This window comes from Corapipo altera, unplaced genomic scaffold (genome assembly GCF_003945725.1).
Source record: "Corapipo altera isolate COAL_440 unplaced genomic scaffold, ASM394572v1 146, whole genome shotgun sequence".
NCBI lineage: Eukaryota > Metazoa > Chordata > Aves > Passeriformes > Pipridae > Corapipo > Corapipo altera.
In genome coordinates this window covers 1,058,679-1,080,943 of record NW_020884981.1, presented here as the reverse complement: position 1 = coordinate 1,080,943, position 22,265 = coordinate 1,058,679, and the positions used below count along the sequence as shown (strand labels likewise).

At 53.2% G+C, this 22,265-nt stretch overlaps 1 protein-coding gene across 1 annotated transcript; it reads right to left on the bottom strand.

Annotated features, from left to right (window-relative positions):
- Nucleotides 1-5,443: 5,443 nt before the first annotated feature.
- ATP6V0C (ATPase H+ transporting V0 subunit c) lies at nucleotides 5,444-16,587 on the bottom strand. Its single transcript, XM_027665811.1, has 3 exons — nucleotides 16,210-16,587; nucleotides 7,353-7,536; nucleotides 5,444-6,288 (listed from the first exon to the last, which is right to left on the bottom strand). Exons 1-3 carry the CDS (start codon nucleotides 16,283-16,285, stop codon nucleotides 6,084-6,086), a joined length of 465 nt encoding a protein of 154 aa, XP_027521612.1. The 5' UTR covers nucleotides 16,286-16,587; the 3' UTR covers nucleotides 5,444-6,083.
- Nucleotides 16,588-22,265: the final 5,678 nt, after the last annotated feature.

Genomic DNA, 22,265 nt, shown 5'->3' with positions numbered 1-22,265 from the left:
CCTGAGACATCCGTCCTGAAACATCCGTCCTGAGACCCCCGTCTTGAGACCCCTGTCCTGAGACCTCTGTCCTGAGACTCCCACCCTGAGACATCCATCCTGAGACCCCCGTCCTGAGACCCTCATCCTGAAACCCCCACCACAAGACCCCCATCCTGCCACCCCCATCTTGAGATGCCTGCCCTGAGACCTCCATCCTGAGACCCCAGTTCTGTGACCCCCCATCCTGGAGCCCACATCCTGAGACTTCCATCCTGCCCCCCTATCCTGAGACCCCAATTCTGGGACCCCCATCCTGGGACTCCCACCCTGCATACCCCAGGCCTCTGCCCTCCTTGTATCTGAGGGCAGCTGGGGAGAGGGGGTTCCACCCAGCTGATGTGGTTCCATGGGTGAGTACTCCCAGGAAAGATAAATGATGGGGAATATAATTGTGCAGGAACGTAACATCGCCGTCTGGCCAGGAATTGTATTTTAATTAGGTTTTGTGCTGTGCTTAGCGTTCCATGATGTCAGTGCTTGTCCACACTACAAGCTGCTCTTACTGTGTCACAGGATGCCAGGAAAGGGCCCTAAAAGGGAGAGATGGGAATGATGCTGGATGAGGACAGGAAAACTATGCGCAGCATTGTTTCGGGGATCTGAGGCTAAAAATAGCATCTCTCAGGCCACGGAGATGCTTGGGGTGTTTAGCCTGGAGAAGAGAAAGCTCTGGGGAGACCTGAGAACCCCTTCCAGGGCCTAAAGGGGCTCCAGGAGAGCTGGAGAGGGACTTGGGACAAGGGATGGAGGGACAGGGCAGGGGGGAATGGCTTCCCACTGCCAGAGGGCAGGGTTAGATGGGATACTGGGAAGGAATTCCTGGCTGCGAGGGTGTTGAGGCCCTGGCACAGGTTGCCCAGAGAAGCTGTGGCTGCCCCATCCCTGGGAGTGTCCAAGGCCAGCCTGGACGGGGCTTGAAGCAACTATGGTTGAAGGTGTCCCTGCCCATGGCAGGGGGTGGAACGAGATGAGCTTTTAATGTTTTCCTCATGCAATTATGCACATCTGGGACACCCAGCATCATATTGCTGGGAATGATCTGTAGCTTCATACATGTGGAGCTGAGGAGACTCCAAAACTCTAAAGTTTGAAAAATAAATGCTGGAAGCAGCTCTCAGGCTCATTTGTCTGTGAGGAAGGAAGGACCTGTCCAAGCTGCTAAACTGAATTTGAACATCAAGAGGCACATATGGCACCCAAACTGCCTGTGGCCAAAACAAGACCCTTCCACAGGAACACACAGAGCTGTGACAGTAAGTTTATTTGGCAGTGGAGGAGACACAGAGGTAAAGGCAAATACTGAATGCACAGACAGGGACACCCACCCTGGGCCCACCCCAGGGACACAGCTCCTGCAGCCACAGATCCAATACTCCTCCAGGCTGCCAGCACCAAGCCAACCCCTGAATCAGAGCGCTGGAAACTGGCCCAGCCCTCCCTCTGCACTGCTCGGAGAACAGAACAGCCTGTGCCAGAAGGGAAGGGATGGAAATCTGCTCATCGAGGCTGCAGGTACGTCACCCAGCCCAGCCTATGTCATGTACCTGTCCTGCTTAACACTTACCCCTTTGGATGCTCTCCTTTTATTTCTCAGTGTTAAATTAACCCTGTCTTGCATCGCCAATATTGCACATTCCTCTAATAATAATTCCATGCTCTTTGTCTCCACTGCCCCAGTAACAGGCTGAGGGAATCACAGGCTGTAGTTTCACTTGCATTTTCTTTGGCAGATGTGTGGTTGTTTTTTTTTTTCAGGTTATTTTAAACCTGGCTCAATTCCCAAATTAGGTTCACTGCCTGGCAGCAGGAGCAGTTGTACCTGTGCTCTTGGGAGGAGCAGGGGAGCATGTGGAGCACCTGTGAGAGCAGGACTGGGTGTCCAGAGGGAGCACTGGGGGCAAATGCAGCCTTGGCTTCTGATTTTCACAGGCATTGACAAGGAGGTCTAAGAAATTGTCCCAAGGCACACGAGAGCTGAGGAGAGGCTGCTTAAAACACACTGTCAGTCTTGGGAATATACACCATTTCCCAAGATTTGTCCTCAGCTTACCTCATGCAGGCAAAGCCATGAGGTGTAGGTGGCTGAATTCACTCTCTGCCACTTAAGTCACCCCTTTCCCCTCTCCTAAAGGGAAAGGAGGAAAGCACAAGTGTAACAGCATGGACAACACAGTTCCAAGTGCCAAAAAAAGCTCTGGGACTGCAACAGCCCCCAGTATCCCCTTGGTGAATTCAGAAGGGCCAGACTTGACCTTTGGTGAGGGCAGCTCATCCCCTCAGCAAAAGAAAAACAGCAAACACTAGCCACTGGTTCTCCAGGAGCCCTGTCCTGCTCTCTCAGGTCAGTGGGAACTGTCAGGGGGCTGTAGGTGTCTTGTGGGTGCAGTGTGGCCCCTTGGAAAGCCTCGGCCCTTCCACACTGTAAGGTCAGGGCAGGATTTTTCCATGTGCTTTGGTGTTGTGACACAGGAACCAGCTCAGCAGAAACCCAGTGATCTGAGCTGCAAAGCTGAGGCTAAGAGCTCAGTGAAGCGTGGCTTGCAGAGAAAGGAACAGCATTCATTAGCTGTAACAGGAACAAAAATGGAGAAGCTTTTTGGGACACAGTGACACAATCCTTTGACCCTGAAACAGAAAATTCCCACTCCAGGATATGTGTCTTTGGGAAAACTTACTCTGGGTTTGACTTAATTATGCCAGGAGAAAAAGGTGGACAATAGCTGTAGAACTAAGGGCAGAGGTGGCAAGTCCTGCATGTCAGAGACAAATATATCTCACCTGAGGACAGCAATGGTTTGGATAGTAAGGCTGGATGGAAACAGTAAAATGCACTAAAATCAGTATCCCCGTGGTCAGCCTGGGAAGAAAACAAGGGTTACTGAGAGTTGTAGTCATGAGCTCTGCTGTTACCCTGAAAGAGCAATTTGGTTTCTGGGATCAGTTTCTCCTAATGAGGTTTTTATTTCCCCAAAGCTTACTTACTTTTCCAGATTACTGTAGTTCTCTGTAAGCCAGATCTCCTTAGGAAAGCCAGTCCCTGAGGAATCAGAGATAAAATCCTGTTACTTAAAAATGCTTCTCCAGCACAGTGGAGAAAAAATAAATAGAACAAAATCTGCCGCCTTTGAAAAAAAAGAAAAAGCATGAAAGAAAACCAAGTCCAGAGTGAAAGAGTTAACAAAGAGCAAGGTCAGCAGGCTTTATGGAGGCATTGTCTGTGCTCCCAGTGCTGCTGGCCCTGTCCCTGTGCTGCTGCTGCTGCAGAGCCCTGCTCTCCGCAGGGCTGACTCACTCACTCTGCAGTGCTCCCAGCACGGAGCACCACGGATGTGCCAGCACACACACCCTCCTCAGCAGGGACTCATTCCAGGCTCCGAGGCTGCCCGTTCCCCCTCCCAAACCAAACACTGAGTCCCTCCCTGCTACCCAGGACTGCACTTTGAGCTGCCCTGCTCCTGGCTGTAAAGGAATTCCAAAAACTCAAAAGGTCCCTCATTTTCTTAATGCCTTGAATCACTTGGGAAATTTGCTGATGCAATAGCACCAGTGGAGGACTTGAAATGTTTTCAGCTTGGAGTCATCACAGAGGATCCAAGCATCACATCCAGCTTGGCCGTGTGCAGACTGTTAATGTGACTCCGGATGCATCTGCAGGTACTTGGCACAAAGTGATCGTCCCCCACCTGTGCTCCCCCCAGCTCAGCTCTCCTTGCATGGGTTTGTATATCAATGACAAAGGCTTCACGTTCCAAGGCATGAGACAAAATGCCACTGCATGTGGCTCCCTAAGTGCCCATCGCCCTCCTGAGCCTATTAACTGCCTCTGCACGATGTCACCCACCTAAAACTGGGCCTTTCAATTGCTTATTGCCCTTGGAGATGAGAGCTGCCACCAGCATTTAGCTGCTCTCTTAAATTCAATTTGCTTATGTCCTTGTCAGTTGGCAAAAAGGCTGGCACAGGGTCCCCAAAGCAGGTAAAACCACAAGATAAGCACATTTGCAGCTCCAGCTGGGACCCTCTCCCCAGCTGGGACCCTGCCACACAAGCCAAATGCAATTCCTCTCACCAGGACTGCAAGCTGTACCTGGCACGCTCTCCAGAGTGCCTGGATTCAGGATTCACCCCCCAACTGCCCCCAACTGCAGTCAGTGTGAGACACAATTATGCTACAGATTCCATAAATGTTTATGACTCCTGGGGAAAGTCTAATTCAGAAGTTCAGAGTCTATTACTTCTGCTGAAGAACAACCAACATCATGCTGATCACGAACTTCCCCTTACCCCAGGCACTCCTTCAGCAGAGATCCAGAATATTCCTTTGGTCAGCTTGTGCCTCTGTACAGCCCCAGGAGCACCTCTGCTCGCCCTGCCATGAGGCAAAGCCCTTCCCAGGCACCACCAGCCCAGCCTACCCCAGAGCCACACACAGCTGACAGATCATTTTAGCAAACAGAATAAGCCAATACATTTGTCACTAATTATTGATAACAACCGTCAAAACTACACCTTCACCAACATGTGAAAATACACCCTAGCAGAATGATTGGCTCATAGCCACAGTCTCCTGAACAGTTCAATTTGGGGAACACCCCGGCAGGTTAGCAGTTCCAAAGTTTCAGTGAATTCCTTATGCTTGGCCACTGCTCTTCATGGTACTTGCACCAGGCTCACTGGACAGGTACATGGATGAAACACATGTGCAGCACACCTCCACTCCCAACCAGGGTGACAGATCCCTCCACATTCAGCAGCTTAGTTTGACCACAAAGGCCCTGCTGGCACTAGGTACCTGTGTAATAACAACATTTTGGCTTGAACAAGGTAGAGCTTGGCCTGTTCTCCAAGCTATACACGTAGGATTAAGGTGATATATTTGCCCCTGGAAGGGCCCAACATGTTATTTCCCACAGAAGCTTTGCAGTACTCAAATCTTCAGGCCAGAGAATGCTGTTCCAGCACTCCAGTAGCTGCAGCAGCAGAACCTCCCAACTCAAATGCTCCTGATTTACCAGTTAAAAATACAAGTTCTTGACTGAAGCCATTTTGTTGATGAGACTATTGCCTACTTCAGAGGCAATTACTGTGCAGACCACAGCTTCCAACGAGCTCAGCTTCTGCAGGGTCAGCATGAGGACAGACTCTTAGAGCATTACCACGAGCCAGATGTGCTGATCAGGCCAAACACAGCCCTGCATCCCTCCTCACCCTGAGTCCAGCCCACAGCAGCAGCTGGTAAAGCAGCTGCCACTGCCCAGGAGAAAGGGAAAGGCGTGGCAGTGCTGGCAGCACCACTCCTGCAGGTGCTCAGTCACTCTAGGAACCTGCCTCCCCCCAGGCACCCCTTCTCTTCCCAAAGGAGCAGCAACCACCTGAAATCAGAGCCAGAGGACCCGTTACAGCAATGTAGTGAGGAAGTTTTATTTGGAAACATGGTAGAAGTTTGTAACCCAACACTGGGTGCACGACTCTGATGCCGGAGCATACGCGGTTACTACTGAAACACGGGAGTGTTTCGGACAATTGCTGTAATAAAACACAAAATTCTCATACTCCAATACCAGGACACTACAGCAATCTTTAGAATCAAAGTTACATCCAAGGAATTCTCTGCACTTACAATTGACCCCACAGTGTAATCTACCTATATATAAGATTAATATATATAGCATGGGAAATTGAAAATCCTTGCTCCATAGATGTATGAACATGTCAAGTCTTTTATAAATAAACATCCAGTGAAGAGAAAAAATTACATTTCTAGTTCATATTTATACATAAAATACTAACAGCAATGGGTGGAAAATTGCACACGGGCCACCCCAAGCCATGCAGCAGGCTTGGAGCAGCCCATCCAAGTTAATATTGAAGTACACACAGGACAGACAAGTCACTAACATACATTGCGCATTTACAAGAGATCAACTACCAAATTGGGACAACTGTACACATTGGAGAGACCATTTTCATTCTGGAGCTTTTTTTTTGTTTGTTTTGTTAAATGTGGATTTGTTACATCTCTTTACATCATACCGCAACATTTACTTCGTGGAGAGGATAAGGGCAACGATGAGGCCATAGAGACCCAAGACTTCAGCGAAGATCAAAATGAGGATCATGCCCACAAATAACCTGGGCTGCTGTGCTGTTCCCCGGACACCTGCATCGCCCACGATGCCGATGGCAAAGCCAGCAGCCAGGCCGCTGAGGCCCACGCTCAAGCCAGCACCCAGCTGAAGGAAGCTCCTGCGGGACAGAGATGGGCACAGTTTCAGTGGTAAGGAACAGGACACCCAGCCTTAAGCTCCTGACTCTTTAGACAAGCCCAGTGTACCTCAAAGCAGATGCTTCCTGGCACTCCCAGCTCCGATACATAAGAAATGGGCAGCAGTGAAGGATCTTCACCTGTTCTTCAGGTAGGACTCATAGCCCAAGCTAAGCTACTGCACCTGGAGCTCACGTGGCCACCCAGTCTGTCTGTGGCCACTCCAGCCACTGTCAGAGCAGCACTAACAGCAGTGCCTGTCCCACAGTGCAGTGTAGCCTGTTAGTAGCTGCTCATCTGCAACCTTATATACAGCCACAGCACATCATCAAGTGTCTTGCTCTGCAGGAGCTCAGCAGGACTGGTTTTCCAGGCAGGATACCTGAGGAGCAGTCCCTCTCACTATCTGCCCACCTGCTAATTGCATAGGAGCACTTGTACCTGCTGTTTTAGACCACAGCTTGTTAGGCCAAGTACACTTCTCATTGTGTACAGCTTGTACAGTGACACAGATACCTGTCACACCTCAGCAGCACTGTTTTATTCTGAGAGGTCTCAACCAAGCCAGTTCCAGCTATTCTCTAAAGCCAAGAACAGATTGAGTTTCAGACTGTACCTTCTGTAGAGGCCCAATGTATAGTTTAGGGATTGATTTACCATCACATAAAGCAGAAGCAATATTAATTATTCACTTGCATCTCCCAGGCAACAGCAGAACTTGGACAGCCTCAAAAGACCTGTGCATTCCAGGTCTAGAGTCTAGCACAATGACACAAGCTTTGCCTCCTATCCCTGTACGCAGCTTCTCTCAAGCCGCAGCCCACAGCATGAGCTGCAACAGTGGGAGCCCGATTGATCTGTGCCAGCCAACACAGCCAATGGAGCTGGGAGCACCGCTGGAACACAGACTGTGCTCCCAAGCCCAGCTCAGGAGCACTTAGCACCAAGAGCCCTTCCAGGGCCTTTAGCCAACCCCACCCACACTCAGGGCATCACAACAGGGACAGGACAATCTGAAACAGAAGTGCCACATGCAACAACTTACTTGAATAGTGTGATGGTGGGTGAGAGGGCGTTGGCAATGAGCACTGCCACTACGAGGCCATAGATCGCTATAATCCCCGCCATGACTACGGGGATGATGGACTTCATGATCAGCTCAGGCCTCATGACAGACATGGCTGCAATACCCGTGCCACTCTTTGCTGTTCCATATGCAGCTCCCAAGGCTGGAAGAGAAAAAAAAAAAAAAAAAAAGCATTAGGCACATCCCCAAATACCACTTCCTTCACTAGGCTGCAGTGTGAGAACAGCTGAGCCAGCACAAGGAAGCATTGTGCAAAATTACCAGGGTCACTTGACAGCCAGGAATACTTGCCTAATGGATGAGGAAGTGACCTATCCAGAGTTCTAGATCAAAGCCAGATCACTAAGAAGGTGCTGTTCAAACACTAGTGATAACAGAACACCCTGTCCAAGGCCAGCTTCACAGCAGGGCACACCCCCAGCAGCCATCCATTCTTGCTTAGGGACCAAAACACAAGGTCCAAAGTGGAACTTGTTACTCACTGTGTCCTCCCAGGGTCCACACTGCAAGGTGCAACAAAACCCTGCTGTCTACCCCAGCAGAACACAGCTGAGAGCTGGGCTTTACAGTCACTGACCTCTGAGCCACCTGAGCTGAGCTCAGGGCACAGGTCTGAGGCCTCTTCTCCCAGGAAACCCATTTGTCTACGCTTTGGCCCTAGGGTTAAATGTGCCATTGTAGCTTCATCAGACACACTGAGACACCAACAAACTCAACGATTACTGCTGCATGCCACTTCCCGGAGAAAGGCACCCTCTGCCATAATCTCACCTGTAAAGGATTCAGGTCCAAACATTTGTTAATCCAACCACTGGAACCACAAAGTACAGTCTGGCTTGTGGGTAACAAGAGGACCACAACCACCTTACCCCTAAGGTTGGCTCATCACTTGTGTCAACACCTGAGCATGCAGAGACCCACAAAGGATCCAAAGCAGAGCATGGGCTTATCACCTGCACCTGAGACCTGCTGGAAGAGTCCAAAGCACTTCCCCAAAAAACTAACTTCTGCCTTGAAAGCTTTGTATTAGTCTCACAAAAGCTTCCATGAATACCTCATTCTTTAATTCTGCGGCATTTGAAAAGACCCCTTTCCTTCCAGCCCTACTGTGGAGTACTCAGAGAACTCCAGAACTTCAGGTTGCACTCACCATCACCCTGAGATGACAATGCAGCTGCTAGCCAGGAGTAAGTCCCTGGAGCAGCAGTGTAAGGCACATTGGAAGGGAAGGCAGGCTCCTTTTCCAACACAGTCAGGTTGATATTCAGAGGTAACAGTCCTACCTAGCAAAATAATGCTCTTGCATGCTCTAAAAGGCTACTGGAGAGTATTTAAACAATGAGGATTTAAAGTCTTCGTAATGTTGAGACTTACTAGTTGGGTTTGTTCCAGCCATGTAAAAACTAAGGTTTCTCCAAGGGAAGAAGACCTGCTTGTTCCACAAAGATCTGTAGCTGCCTTACACCAGCATCCAAGTGTGAGATGGTGCACCTTGTCCCAGAGAGCTGCTGGGAGGTATTTGGAAGGGTTTGGATATATGGGCTTTCCTGCTGCTTGCTCAGCCTTCCCGTAAAGCTTGTCTTTGAGAAGTCATCCTCCCGGCTTGGCACTAAAACTCCAGACCATCCATACAGGTAACACAAGGTTCATTCTCAGAAGGAAGTTCAATTTTAGTTACAGAAACCCAAAGGAAAATCCTCATTATCAACTACCAATTTGTTCTGTACTAGGAAAGCTCTTGAACCTTGACTGGCACTGAGTGATGTAAAGGGCTGTTCAGGGCAATTCAGAACTAGAACCTAGCTTAGGAAGCCTGAGCCAGGAGCAGGTTTTACCTGGAAATGTAAGTTGAGCCTGGAAACTAGCACATGGACTTAACCAGTGATGGCCCTGTTTAAGGGTCTAGTCCTTAAGAAGTCTAGTAAGAAATCACTGTCTTGAGTTAAAAACCCTTTTTGTCAGATAAAGCATTTTTAAGGGTTAGAAGTAAGCCTGAATCCTGGTTCCACTATCTACCCTGGCTATAGCATTTAGCAGAAGCCACTTCTCCTGTCTCCAATGTTTTAAAAACCTCTCCAGCAATGCAGAGGCTCATGAGGGAAGTTCACAATTTAAGTCAAATAAGTCATTACTTCCTCTAAGCCTGAAGCTACTAGAAGGTGTTGCAATTAATGCAGTGATAGATTACAGATGATTTTGTAACCCCATTTACAGAAAGTCAGCCTGCTCAAGCCTCTGTGGAAGGGCAGAGCAGCATAAGTTTGTCAGTTCCCAGTTAAAACCCCCAGAACAGGCAAGACCTTATGCCTTGAACTTGGTCTAGACACAGTTACAGAGAAAGCCTACGTGTACCAGATTTTACATGACAATTTTAAATGTCACTGAAGCTCTACTGACACTCCCACTGGTGGAGTCACAGGTGCCACACACAGAACTTCAGAGGTTGACACATCTGCTCCCAAGGAAGCCTTTATCAGCACCCTGACCAACAGGCACCTCCAGCACCTTATAAGGCAGCTTTAACCGCCCTTCACCAGCCTGACAAGTTCTCTTTGCACCTTTGACAGCATCCCAGTATCACAGTCAATACCTGCTTCCCACCATGACCCAGCCTCTAGTGGCACAGCCCCTCAGTTCTGGGCTGTGGGCACTCAGGACAACATTCCTGCACAACTTCACTTGTACCTTGTGGCAGCTCTGAACATCTGAAGCACATATGCTTCAGGTGCCAAATTTAAATATCCCTGATGCATTAGAAGGATGTGTTTTCCAAAATCTGTGAACAGGGGTTGAGGAGATCTCTGTGGCAGACAGTGGAAATGGGACAAGAGCTGTACCATTGAAGACTCCATATTTGTGTCAGACTATTCAGCTCCTAACCTCTAACACCACCCCCCCTCCAATCAAGCTCCAACACTACCTTTAAAGAGGTAGAGCGGTCATAGAGCTGTCAAAACATTTACCTGGCAGGTGGAGAAACACTCTGCCTACCTTAGTTCACCAGAGAAGGAATCTATGCTGGTCTCTAACCAGAAACCGTGCCATTCAGAAGTTCAACGGTGTTACAATACAGAGAAGTTGCTTTACACACCATTCAGGACTTACTCCCAATAAGTATGTTTCAGAGGTTAACTCTGTTTTGAAATACTTCTGAGTTATTCCTTGAACTCATAAGCCAGAGTTGATTTAGAACTGTTCCTGGGGGCAAAGCACCCTCCCCTCAGGGCTGGGGAGATGCCACCTGGCACCTCCACCATAGCTGTTGCTTTATTAGTCCAAAGTGGTAGCAGAGGTGGTGAGGCTGTGCAGCTCCAGGATCAGGTATGAACTAGAAAGTCACCTGCCATGTAGACTGTACTGTCAAAGGCTGAAGACCAGTTGTAGCCTTGCCACTGCCAGGACTTTCAGTAGAGCTCTGCCTCTGACACTCAGTCAGCACTTGAGCAGCTTGCTCTTCACATCAAGTGCCAGTCCCAGCGTCAGGACCAGCCTTTTGCAGCTGCAGGGACAGCTCAGTCAGGTCATACAGCGAGAACAGCAATCTTGCAGGTGAGTCAGTGACACCCTCTCAGTACAGGGAGAGGCTACAGAGAGCCTTCCAGTCAGGGAGATCCAATAGCACAGATCCAGTTTCACCAGTTGATACATTCAGAGAGGCTCAGAACCAGCCACACACACTCCAGCAGCATTTGGTCCATTCAGAGCCAGGAATTCCTCCCGTGTCCCACCATGGAGAAGCAGGTTTCCACACGGCACATGTGACAGATTTCCAGAGCACTAACATACAGAATTCCCCTGCATTAGGGAGTGAGCTAGTGACACTAGTCAGATTACCAGTTAGGATACCACAGGTTACTACCACAAGAAGCCCGAAAGACCACTTGGGATGAGCACTTACATCTGGAGCCTTTTACAACTCATCACTATCAAATGGGCTGCCCTCTGCAGCTTCTCTGGGAGCAGACAGGCACCAATTCAACACCACCTGTCCATCCCTGAGCAGGTTGTTCTCAAATGGCTGGAGAACTGTTAGAGGTGACATCCAGGTCCAGTACAGTCCTTGCTTTGCCATGCCAGAAACCTGGGCACATCCAAAGAAACAGGCTGCTTCCCACTGGTTTTCCCTGGCCTCACCCCAACCCCCCCATTTGACACAGCTCCACCTCAGGTTACAGTAACAGATAGTCCATGGCTGCCTTGGAAAAACCCTGTTCCTCTTCCCAGGTGCATCTCCACAGGACAGCCAGGGGAAGTGTACCTGGAGCCTATGCAAATTCCCATCCCACCAGCTGAAGCCAGTTCCCCAATGAAAACCCAAGGGGTAAACAGGGAAGCTGCCCTACGAGAAGCTGTAGACTCTGAAGACCTTCAGTGAATCACCTGTTACGGGATTAGTGATGGCTTTTTGCTCTTCCCTAATGTAATGAAAGGGTGTGTGGATATCCACCAAGCCTGCCACCGTCATCTTACATTATCAAAAACCCTGCAAGGCTGGCAGGCCTTTTACTCTCGTGTCAGTAAATCTGAGAACTTAGAAGTCCACCAGCTCCTTGAGAAGTTGTTGCAATAGCAGCAATCCAAGGCAAAGAGAACTTGCTAGTCAACTGTCCAAGAGCTGGGACAGCTGCAATTGGCACTCTGGATTGTCTGACAGTACACAGAATCCTTTGATTTATAAGTATGGGAAGGCCCAGCACTTACACCGCAAAGGCTTGCCCTTCTGCCAGCAGCAGAGTCCATCCAACCGCTTGTTATTTTATCTTTATCATCATACAAGCTCCCCCCTGCAACCTTAAAGACAACCCATTTCACAGCCTGGGTGACCAGTGTCCTCTAGGTACTGACTGGCAGAGTAGTTTGTTACACCAGTTAGCAGGACCCCTTTCCACCAAGCAGGTCCAAGGGCAGCTCACAGCACTCAGCAGCAACCACAGCCCCATCCCTGCAGTGTGGGAAAGCCTGCATAAAGCAGACACTGCTGTGGCCAGACCAGCCTGACCTGAAGCCTCGTGCTCACAGGATTCAGTCTGGAGGAAGCGAGTTCAGCCAGTTATGCCTCCCTGGTGAAAAGCCCACACTGCTGTAAACCACTGCTCGAAGCAGCACCCAACAGCCTGGGACACTGTTCAGCTTGTAACCTCTGCATGTGACCAGTCAGGCCCTGGAGACACAGAAGAGTTCAGTTTTAGGAAGGAAAAAAAAGGAAGCTGACCAAGAGGTCCTGAAGCAGCTGGCATCCATGTCTGCTGTTGCTCCCAATGTTCCCACCAGAGGGGAAGCACCTGCAGGCTCTGCAGTGACTCCAGGGTGAGACAGGGATCCATTAGGAAGCCACAGTACAACCTGCAGCATAACTGCTTCGGCCACATTCTGCAGAGCCAATGGGTTATACTGATGCTCCATCTCATTTTCAGATGTTCGCAAGACTGGCATTTACTAAGAAGAAGTGACGCCCTTGTCGAGATGCCTTCCCTCAATCTCGAGCTGTAGAAACATTGCCTACCTCACTTCTGTTACAGCACGTAGGTCTTAGCAGTCCACTGCTTTACCCGCTGTAAGGATGAAGGCTTAAGCTAATCTCTGGTGCAGACAGTCTGGGAGCTCCCACACCTGCCCACACCACCAGCCCTCTAGGGCAGAGACTACCTAGAGCTGCACTCCGCTCTGCCACTTCATTTTACCTGCAAGCTCCTCTTAGGATTAGGTCCACAGCTCCTCCCTGAGAAGCAAGCAGCTCTCCTGTTCTTCCTCCCCACCTCTCGGACAGTATTTCAGGAAGCACAGGTGCCATTTGCCTTCGAGTCTGCAAGTTGTTTATAGTCAGGATGCCTTCTAGAATCAGACTGTGCTGGGCTGTCAGTTGCATCAAGCGACATGTTCTGAGCCAGCAACTCCACTGTGGAAGTCCCTTAAGAGCCAACCAACTGCTGTAATATCTGCAGCCCTAGTTCAAAAGAAAAATACTATTTCATTAGCTCCACAGCAACAATGAGGAGACACAGGAGTAATCTAGCACTGCTGGCTGGAGTTCTCTTTGTGAGGAATCTTTCAGCTGCTTGGCAGTGCAGTGGGTATTGAAGGCACTGAAAGCTCAACTGGAGTGCGAGTGTAAGGACAATTCCCCACACCATGAGGGGCACAGTGGGCACATCTGAGACAGCAGGCTTTACATCACCAGCACACTCAGAACCAGCCAGCTTGGCCCAACACCACACTCATCTGTTCTGGCAGCTCAAGTCACATGGAAAAGCCACAATAATTTAATCACTCAACAGCACCTGACCCTGAGCCACCACATTTTACACATGGGAAATAAAGAACTGCAGCAATGAAACCAAGTTGTAATCTGCAAGTAACCAAACAAGCTTGAAGATGGCCAAGGTCACAGCAGCCTGCTCTTGTCTCCGGCTGACTAGAACAAGTTCTGCTATCTATCTACCATCAGCAGGTACTGATCACAGGTCACACAGGACTGCACAAAGTCACTTGTTTTCACATCAAACCAGCCTGGACAGTATGGAACCTGAATGTGTTTACTACAAACAGGTCTCAGAACTACAAGCTCCACAAGAATGTGATCTTCAGATACAGCATGAGTCAGACATGATCACTGCACTAATTAACACTGATCCGGGACAATTTTAGAGAGTTTTACCCTGCTTGACCAGACATAGCTCCTTTCTTCTAAATCAGGGTGGGTTTTTTAACAATATAAAATTAGCATCAGAACATGCCACAACTCCCTTACAAAACCTACATGACACTGCAAATTTTAGTTTATCCTATATTGACACCTCTGCCATATTGCCTTAAAAATCCAAACTGCTTCACTACAACTCCACATCTAAGAAACAATTTCTCTTTGCAGTGTCTATAACCTGTTGAACCCATCAGAGGCTCTAGCAAGAGCACCTGCATGGCTCAGACCTGCTGGTATTACAGCATCACTGAGGTTAGGAAAGACCTCTAAAGCTCATTGAGTCCAGGGCCACCTGACACAGATTCTGCACCAAGGCCCAGTCACATACCAGCAGTGACAGGACAGATACCAAGCCTTCATCAACACAGCTTAAGAACTGACTGTGCATTACCCCACTCAAAGCTCCTCCCTGCAATCTCGCAGCACCATGCTGTCACCGTGCAGCTTCTAGGAAAGGCTGCACTGCTGGTTCAGACACGCCAGCACCACTCTGAATTCCTGTTAATGCACTGACTCAAGCCTGCATCCCTCCCCAACGTTCTGATGAAGCACACTCCCATGTGTGGCTTTAGCTTGGTGTCTAAAGCCACACAGCCATGTTCTTTTGCTTCTGAGGTCGACTCTGCAAGAGGAGTCCAGTGACTCCCTCCCTGGAAAGAAAGCTCAGTATTTAGGACTATTTTACAAAAGGCAGTGTACTGCTGACGGTTTTTTCCCAACACATAACTAGGTCTTAGTTTCTTCCTCCATTATCTTCATTAGGTAAGAGGCAGGTAGCTTGGCAGTCCCAACACTGGCTCCTATGGCATTTCAACCACTGAGTTTTCAGGAAATCCTTACCTGTCAAGTGCGAGTACAATGTCTGAATTCCAAGGTGGCAGGCCATCAACTGATCTCAGCACAGACATCTGCATCCCACCACCAGGCACAGACTGAGCAAGACCAAACACAGCCAGCCAGGCTTTTGTTTTACCAAAAACTAAAACCCTAAATGGGGTTGGTGTGAAACCAGTCCATGGTGCCCACACCAGCATGGCTAGACAGCTTCCTCTCAAACACCCATTTTAATCCACCACTTGGCTGTCTGCACAATTTAATCTATCACACTAATGAATCAAGAGCAGCTTCCCCAAATCTGTCCTGCACACCCAGCCACCATCTCAGAGGCTGTATTGACACAGTGAGACCCCAAGCACACCAGCTACAGCCAATTCAATACTGAAGGGTTTTGATGACTGCCCAGCTGGGAACCAAGTGAGGTGGCAGATGAAGGCCAGTCCATATCCTCCTGCCTGAGGAGGCACCGCCTAAGACTTCAGAAGAGAAAACCAAACTGGTTCATAGTTCTTTTATTCCCAATTACTGTAACACTTGCATTTGGGAAAAGAACAGCTGAAGCCTTCCCCACCCTATATCCCAAACGGACCAGCAGGTCTGCACCCCCCAGGAATCAGCAGTTACCTTGTGCAGGGGTTTAGCCAGGCTCTGAGAAAGGGAAAGCACTGCAGGATAGTGTGCCTGGTGTAACCCAGCGCGGATGGTCCCCACACCAGCGCTACCGCAGGATGACCCAGTTTACACCGCACTGAGCTCACCGAGCTCGCCGCCTGGAGCCGCACAGGGACAGGCAGGGCGCGGGACCGGCCTCGTCGCTCGGGCATCGCCCCATGGGCGGCTCGGGAGCCCCCGGGGACGGCGTCACCGGCCGCGAGCGCTCGCACGTTCAGGTTTCACCCCGCTGAAAAACCGGCTTTGCGTTGTACGGGGAATGGTTTAAACGCCGGTCGTGCCCGACGCACAGGGGGCCGGGCCGTGGACGGGGGACCGTGCCCAGTGGGACCCCCGGCCCCGGTGCCCGGGGAGGCGCGGGCGGCGCCGCCGCAGTCACGTGGCCCCGGGGGCTCCGCCGGCGGTGACGTCACCGGCGGACCCTCCGCCGCCCCCGGGAGCCCGGATGGAGCGGGGGGAGGGGAGGGGCGGCGGAGCCGCCGCCGGGCCCTCAGGACCCCCCACCCCGCGCGCCGCACCCCGCCGGGCGGGGGGAGACAGGGCAGGGGAGACACCCTTCCCTCCCCCCCCCCTCCACGACAGCCCCCGGTACCGGCCGGTGCTCACCGCTGAAGACCATGGCGGCCGAGGCGCCCATCACGGCGAAGAAGGAGGCGTACTCGGGGCTGGCGCCGGAGGACATGGCTGCACGGGCCGGGCCGGGCCGAGGCGCCGCTGGAGCGGGAGCGCGAGAGGGCGGAGGGAAGGCGGGGGGCTCCGCCGCGGCGCCGGTCCTCGGCGGGCAGCGCTCGGCCACAAAATGGCGGAGGCGCGGCGGGAGCGGGCAGGTGGGGAGGGAAGGAGGGAGCCGGGGCGGAGGCGGGCGGGGCGGCAGGGGGGGCCGGGGCGCGGAGCTCCGTCCCGGCAACAGTGGCGGCGGCGCGGGCGCTGCGCCCTAAATACGGCCTCCGCAGGACAAAATGGCGGTGGCCCGCCCGTCACGTGACCGCCCCACCGCCCCCGCCCGCCCCGCCCTCGGTGCGCACCACGCGCGCGCGCGCGCGCGCGGGGGGGGGGGGGAGCCCGCCAGCCCTTCCCGCTCTCCCCGCGCCCCTCAGCACCATGCCGCGGCGGGGCCGCCGCAGAGCACCGGCGGGACCCGAGCCTCCCTGCGCGTCCCCGGCGTGCGGGGTAGGCATTTGGCCACGCCGGCCGCCCCGCTCTGCTCCCCTGCTCTCGTCCCCCCTCTCTCCCGGGTGGGCCCGTCCTGCCCGGTGGCCGCGGCCCGCTGAGCGTGATTCAGCGCTTATTAGCATAAGAGGGCGTGGTCTCACCAAACCACGCCCACGAGGCGGTTGCTCCGCCCCGGGCCGGGGGTTTCGCTGCCACGTCTCGGTGTCGTGTCCCGGTGTCAGATCTCGGCGTCAGATCTCGGTGCCGCGTCCCGGTGTCCTGCCCCTGCGGCACCGCGCGGGCCGTGTCCCTGTCCCCTGCCCCCGGGATACGGGATACGGCCTCTGCCATGTGTTGCTGTGGCCATCTGCCACCCTGGGGGTGTCCAGCCCCTGCACTCACCTCCTCACCGAGTCCAGTACCAGTAGCATCCTGCTGGGGTTCTCCTGCTCCCCTCCTCCATCGATCCTGCTCCCCTGGAGATGACAAGTCAGCGCCTCTGGCCCATCCCTCAGGGCAGGAGAGGAGCTGGCTCTGAACCACGCTATCCCCCCCCCTCCATGGGCACTGCCACCAACCCCGAATGCAGGCACTCCTCTGAGCCAACCTCATCCCAAAACATCCCAGAGGGATACTCCTACAGCCCGTCCCGGAAGCGTGACTGATGCCATTCTGTTCCCAGGATTCGGGGGGCTCCTTAACAGTCCCCTGTGTTGAGGTTTCCATGCCCCTTGAGGGCCACCTGCCTTTTCCCAGTGTTGCCACTTTTCTGGACACCTCAGCCTTGTCAGAGCTCACAGGAAAGATGAGGACAGGATTTATTTGGGCAAATTCCCTGCTGCTATTTGAGCACGAAGGGCCCTGGTGCTGCAGTGGGTAGAGGTGGGTGACACGTGCTGGGGACTGGCACCAGGATACGCCAGCTCCGAGGGGGATGCAGGCTTGTGGCAGACAAGGTCTTCATGGGGACATCCAGCACGTGGCCCATGGCAGGGACTGGCAGAAGGCACAGGGAGGAGGAGAGGGCTGGGGCACTGCTGGGGGTCAGAGGGGGACCCCATCCCGAGCCCTGGTAGAGGTGGGTGCAGGGGCTGTGGGTCCCATGTGTGGAGCACACCACCACTGCCACTGTCACCACTGCCCCTGTCACCACCACCACTGCCACCTCCACCATCACCATCAGTGGCACCACTGCCATCATGGCCACCACCACCATAACAACTACCCCCGGTTGCTTTTCCTACAATTGCACCCTGGGACCTGTTGTTTGTCACTGCTCTGTGGCAGGGGCTGTCACTGCTAATGACTTTTCCAGCAGCCCCCCAGAACCTTTCACTAGGGTGGGGACAATCCCTGCCCCAGGGGTCCCGAGCAATTGGTCATTGGCTGGATATCTCACCCCTCGGGCACCGGGAGCATTGGCAGTTAGTTCACCAAATTTGGGCTGGTGAGGGGAGCAGGGGCTGGTGGTGCCTCATCCCACCCTCTCACTGCAGTCTGAGCCCTCCTGGTCCAACCACATTGCCACCAGCCCTCATCTGGAATGGGCACCTCTCCCAGCACTGTGGCTGCAGTGAGGGGTCCCTGCGAGGCACAGAGTCCAGGCAGAGGGTGGCCATGAGCATCCTGGCTGTCAGAGATGAGCCCAGATACCTGCCCCATGGGATTTATCCGGGCGCTGCTGGGCCCCCAGAGGATGCTCTTCCTCCTGTGCCTGCACCCACTGCCCCCGAAGTCTCCCTGTGCCACTCCTGGGTCCCAGTGGGCAGTGCTGGCTGCCTGAAGGAGCAGCTCCATGACCCCCCACACCACAACTGTGATGTCTCCTTGATGGAGCGGCTCCATGACCCCCCAAACCACAGCGCCACTGTCTCCTCCTCCTGTGCCTGGCCCCGTGCCAGCTGGAGCCCTGGCCCTGCTGCCCCTCGCTGCCTGGCGGCTTCCCACAAATCATCCAGGTCTGTCTCCATTGCTCCATCCGCCGGCGAGGGCCCATCCCGGGGAACAAAGAGCCTCCCTGTAGCCGTGAGCTCACGAGTTGTGCCAGCGGTGATGCTCTGGGGACGCCGCGTCTGCGGGGGGCTGAGTAGTGGGACCCCAAGGACCCTTTGGAGCTGGGGGATGCTGGGAGACTCCTTGCCCCTGGGTTGTGGTTGAGCAGCTTGAACCAAACCCTCTTGTCCTTCCTTCTCCTTCTCCTCCTCCCCCGCTCCTTGCTGGGACTCACTCGGTGTCTCTGGGTCTCAGTTCTCCAGCACTGAAGGTCTAACGGATTGGGTTTCACTGGAAATTGCTGATTCACAGAAGGAAGACTTTTTATGCTTTTGACAAAGCTTCCTTTCAAAATATTACATCTTGCATCTTCCCTGTGCTCTGTATTTATTCAGTCCCCCTATCCAGGCAGAGCCACAGAGGCCATGGTGGGGTCAGCACTGTTCCTGCTGCACATCCTGGTGCCAACACAGGGAAGGTCTGGATGCCGGAAACAGGAGAATCCATCTTCTTCCACCCACCTGGGGCTGCCCAGTTCTTCTTCACTTGCCTCACATCACCCTGGACTGACTGGGCACACAGAGGGACCGTATGCTGAGCATCCTCCCAGGATGCCCATGGAGCCACCCTGGTGGTTCAGGTGTGGCTGTGATGGGTGGAGTGAGTGGATGTAAGGATGCATAAATTCCATGTGGGCCAGAGGAGGGAAGGACCATTTGGATGCTGGTGAAAGCACGTGTGACCTTGCCCGGCTCCCTGTTGTGCCTGGGAGCTGCAGCAGGTAGCCAAGAACAATTTAATGCTATTAAGGCCTTTCCACGCTATTGCAGTTTAAAAGCACCACGGCATTCCCACCACAGCATTCCCACTGTAGTATTCCCACCACCACCAGCCCTGCTGCAGCTGCACCCCCTGACCTGTGCAGGTCCGGGAGTGATGGCGCTGCTCGGCCGGGGTCTCTCACTCAAATTGGGGTCTGTTCTGCCCCCATGGGAGCTGCACCCACCCAGTCCTTCCCGGGGTGCCACCATCCCCCTGCCACCCCCAAGCAGGGGCACTGAGACTCTCCCACCACTGCTGGTTCTGCCTCGTGGAAGTGCAGGGATGTTTCTTCCTCAGGGAAAGGGCAACTGAAGGAGGGAACAAAAAGCAAACCGGGAGGCGAATGAAACGTCAAAAGCAAAGAGGCAGAGCCCAGATACAGAACAACCCGAATTCCTGTTCCCACAGCAACCGGCACTCACCCCTCACCCCAGCGCCAGGCGTTCCCCAGGCTGGCACTGACACCGGGGGGGTGGGAGCTTGTCACCTCCAGCTTTGCCTTTTCATTTTGAGTTGGATTAACCCTCCTCTATGTGCGCAGCCCCACACCAAACCCAGCATAAGGGGTATTTTAGGTTGTCTGTTCCCATCCCAAGGAGGGAGCAGAGGGATGAGGTGCCACTCTGGCTGCCACCACCTTTTGAGGGGGCACTTTCTGAGTGACCTTGTGGCAGATGCCTTTCCCACCGCCCTGGGCCGTGCACATCTCTGTGTATGGACCAAACCTGCAGGAGAGCAATTCCAGAGGGCTCCAGCTTCTGTTGGCTGCTTTCAGCAAGCAGGAGCCAGCTGCTGGCTGCTCCATGCTGCAGTCCAGGACCCCAGGGCTGCTGCCCTGCCCTGCCCCAGCTGGTTTTTGGCAAACTGGAGCAGCTGTTTGCCAGGAGATCTGTTTCTGAATGCCACAGCAATGCTGGTGGCTTTGCCCATGTCATGAAGCAGTGTGGAAGGGGTCTGGGGAGCCAGCTGGGAGCACCTTGCCCCTCCAGCAGGTCTGGGCACGGAGGTGCCAGCAGGGAGGGGTGTTCCTGCAGGACAGGGATGCTGTGGCAGAGGATGCTCCAGCCCCCTGGGCCTCCCTCACGAGGGGATTTGGTGTTAATGTGTCAAAAATGCAACTGTGCTCTGGACAAGGCCAGGTGGGCTCCCAGCCGGGGAGTCTAATGGGGTCAGCGGAGCTGAGCCAGTACCGGGATTGGGAATGGGAAAAGCAGGTCTGGCCTCAGCAGCAAATGCTGGGCAGCCATCGAGCAAAAACTGCAGAGCATTTCCTCATTCAGTGTCTCCTGTGGTGTCTCACCGAAATCACACGGCCAAGTCACGGGGCTGGGGGCCCATCCCCCATCCCCCAGCTCCTCCCCACTCCCCGAGTCCTTGGGGTGACACCTTCCCCCAGGAGATTGGGACCTTGGGCCATTTATAAATGAGGTTCCTCTTGCTCTACTTGGGTCTTAATTAACTGATGCCCACCCTGAGTTTTTCCCTCCTTACCTGGGACATTCCTGGTGTTGGACTTCCTGTCCTCTGATCCCATTCTATTCTATTCTATTCTATTCTATTCTATTCTCACTAAATCTCATCCTTTCCTCATCTCTCTGTCCAGGACTTTCCTGTCCTGTATAAGCCCTCTGATCTTCTCCTTTCCCACACCACACTCGGGGGTGGATGCAGCTGGGAAATTATCCTTTTTCCAACAGTTTCCTCAGCTCCTGGGGACAGCGTGGAGAAAAGCTGGTTTTTTTCTACCACCCTTTTCCTGACATGCCCTGTCAGGGGCCTCTCCAGGACCACAAGCTGTGCATGGATGGTCTTCATGCTTCCCTCCACAGGGCATCCATATCGGACCCCAGCACTCAACTGGCAGCAGGGATCAGCCAGGCCTTCCCACGAGGTGGTTCTGCCTGGGGTTTGAAAATAGCATTTATTTGCTCTGAGTTACCATAGTTACTGGTGGAAGTCATGCCATGCTGCTCCTGCTGCCTGGTTGGGAGATTCTCTCCAATGTGGCACCACCAGCGTGCCACCCATGGAAACGGCAGGAATTTCTTGGGTCGCTCTCTGTGGGATGTCCCTGCTGCCCCTGGCACCCTTCAGCAAATCTCTTTATAAAGCACTGGCTGCACCTGCAGTGCTGCCACTGATTTCCAGTCCCCAGTCACAGGGTTTGCATTGCTGGGGGAGCTGACGTGGTTTTCCTGGCACGGAGACTGGACCTGTGCTGCATCTTGGAGCTCTTGGAAGACAGACACTCCAAGACCCCCCACCCCACCCCATGCCTGGATTTTGGGGAGCTGGTCTACAAATGGGGGCCTGGAGCAGCTGAGGTGTCCTGGAGAGGCAGTTTTGGAGAGGTGATGCTTAGCGAGAGGGGGTTGCAGCACAGGAAGGACACTCGGCTGCTGGGAGCCACGTGTGGGCTGTGCCCCCAATGCTCCCATGCAGAGACACCCAGAGAGGTGCAAAATCAAAGTGCAGGTTAGTCCAGCACTGGAGTCTCCCAAGGATGGGTTTCCTGAAAGAGGCTTGCAGGAACAGGGTGGTGTGTGTTACCTTCCTGTAGCCACAGCAGACACCATCCCACAGGGAGAGCCAGGAGCCAGCCTGGGATGCCACTGGGACTCACCTGCCTGTGGATATTCTCCTGCTGCCCTGGGGACACAGGCACAGGAGGAGAGGAACGCGTTGGGGACAGGATG

What these genes read in the sequence shown, in the direction of transcription:
- ATP6V0C (XM_027665811.1), bottom strand. Translation starts at nt 16,285, where the DNA reads ATGTCCTCCGGCGCCAGCCCCGAGTACGCCTCCTTCTTCGCCGTGATG. An exon ending in GGCCGCCATGGTCTTCAGCG is followed by an intron (nt 7,537 to 16,209) that starts GTGAGCACCGGC and finishes TTTCTCTTCCAG; the next exon opens with CCTTGGGAGCTGCATATGGA. An exon ending in CCCACCATCACACTATTCAA is followed by an intron (nt 6,289 to 7,352) that starts GTAAGTTGTTGC and finishes TCTGTCCCGCAG; the next exon opens with GAGCTTCCTTCAGCTGGGTG.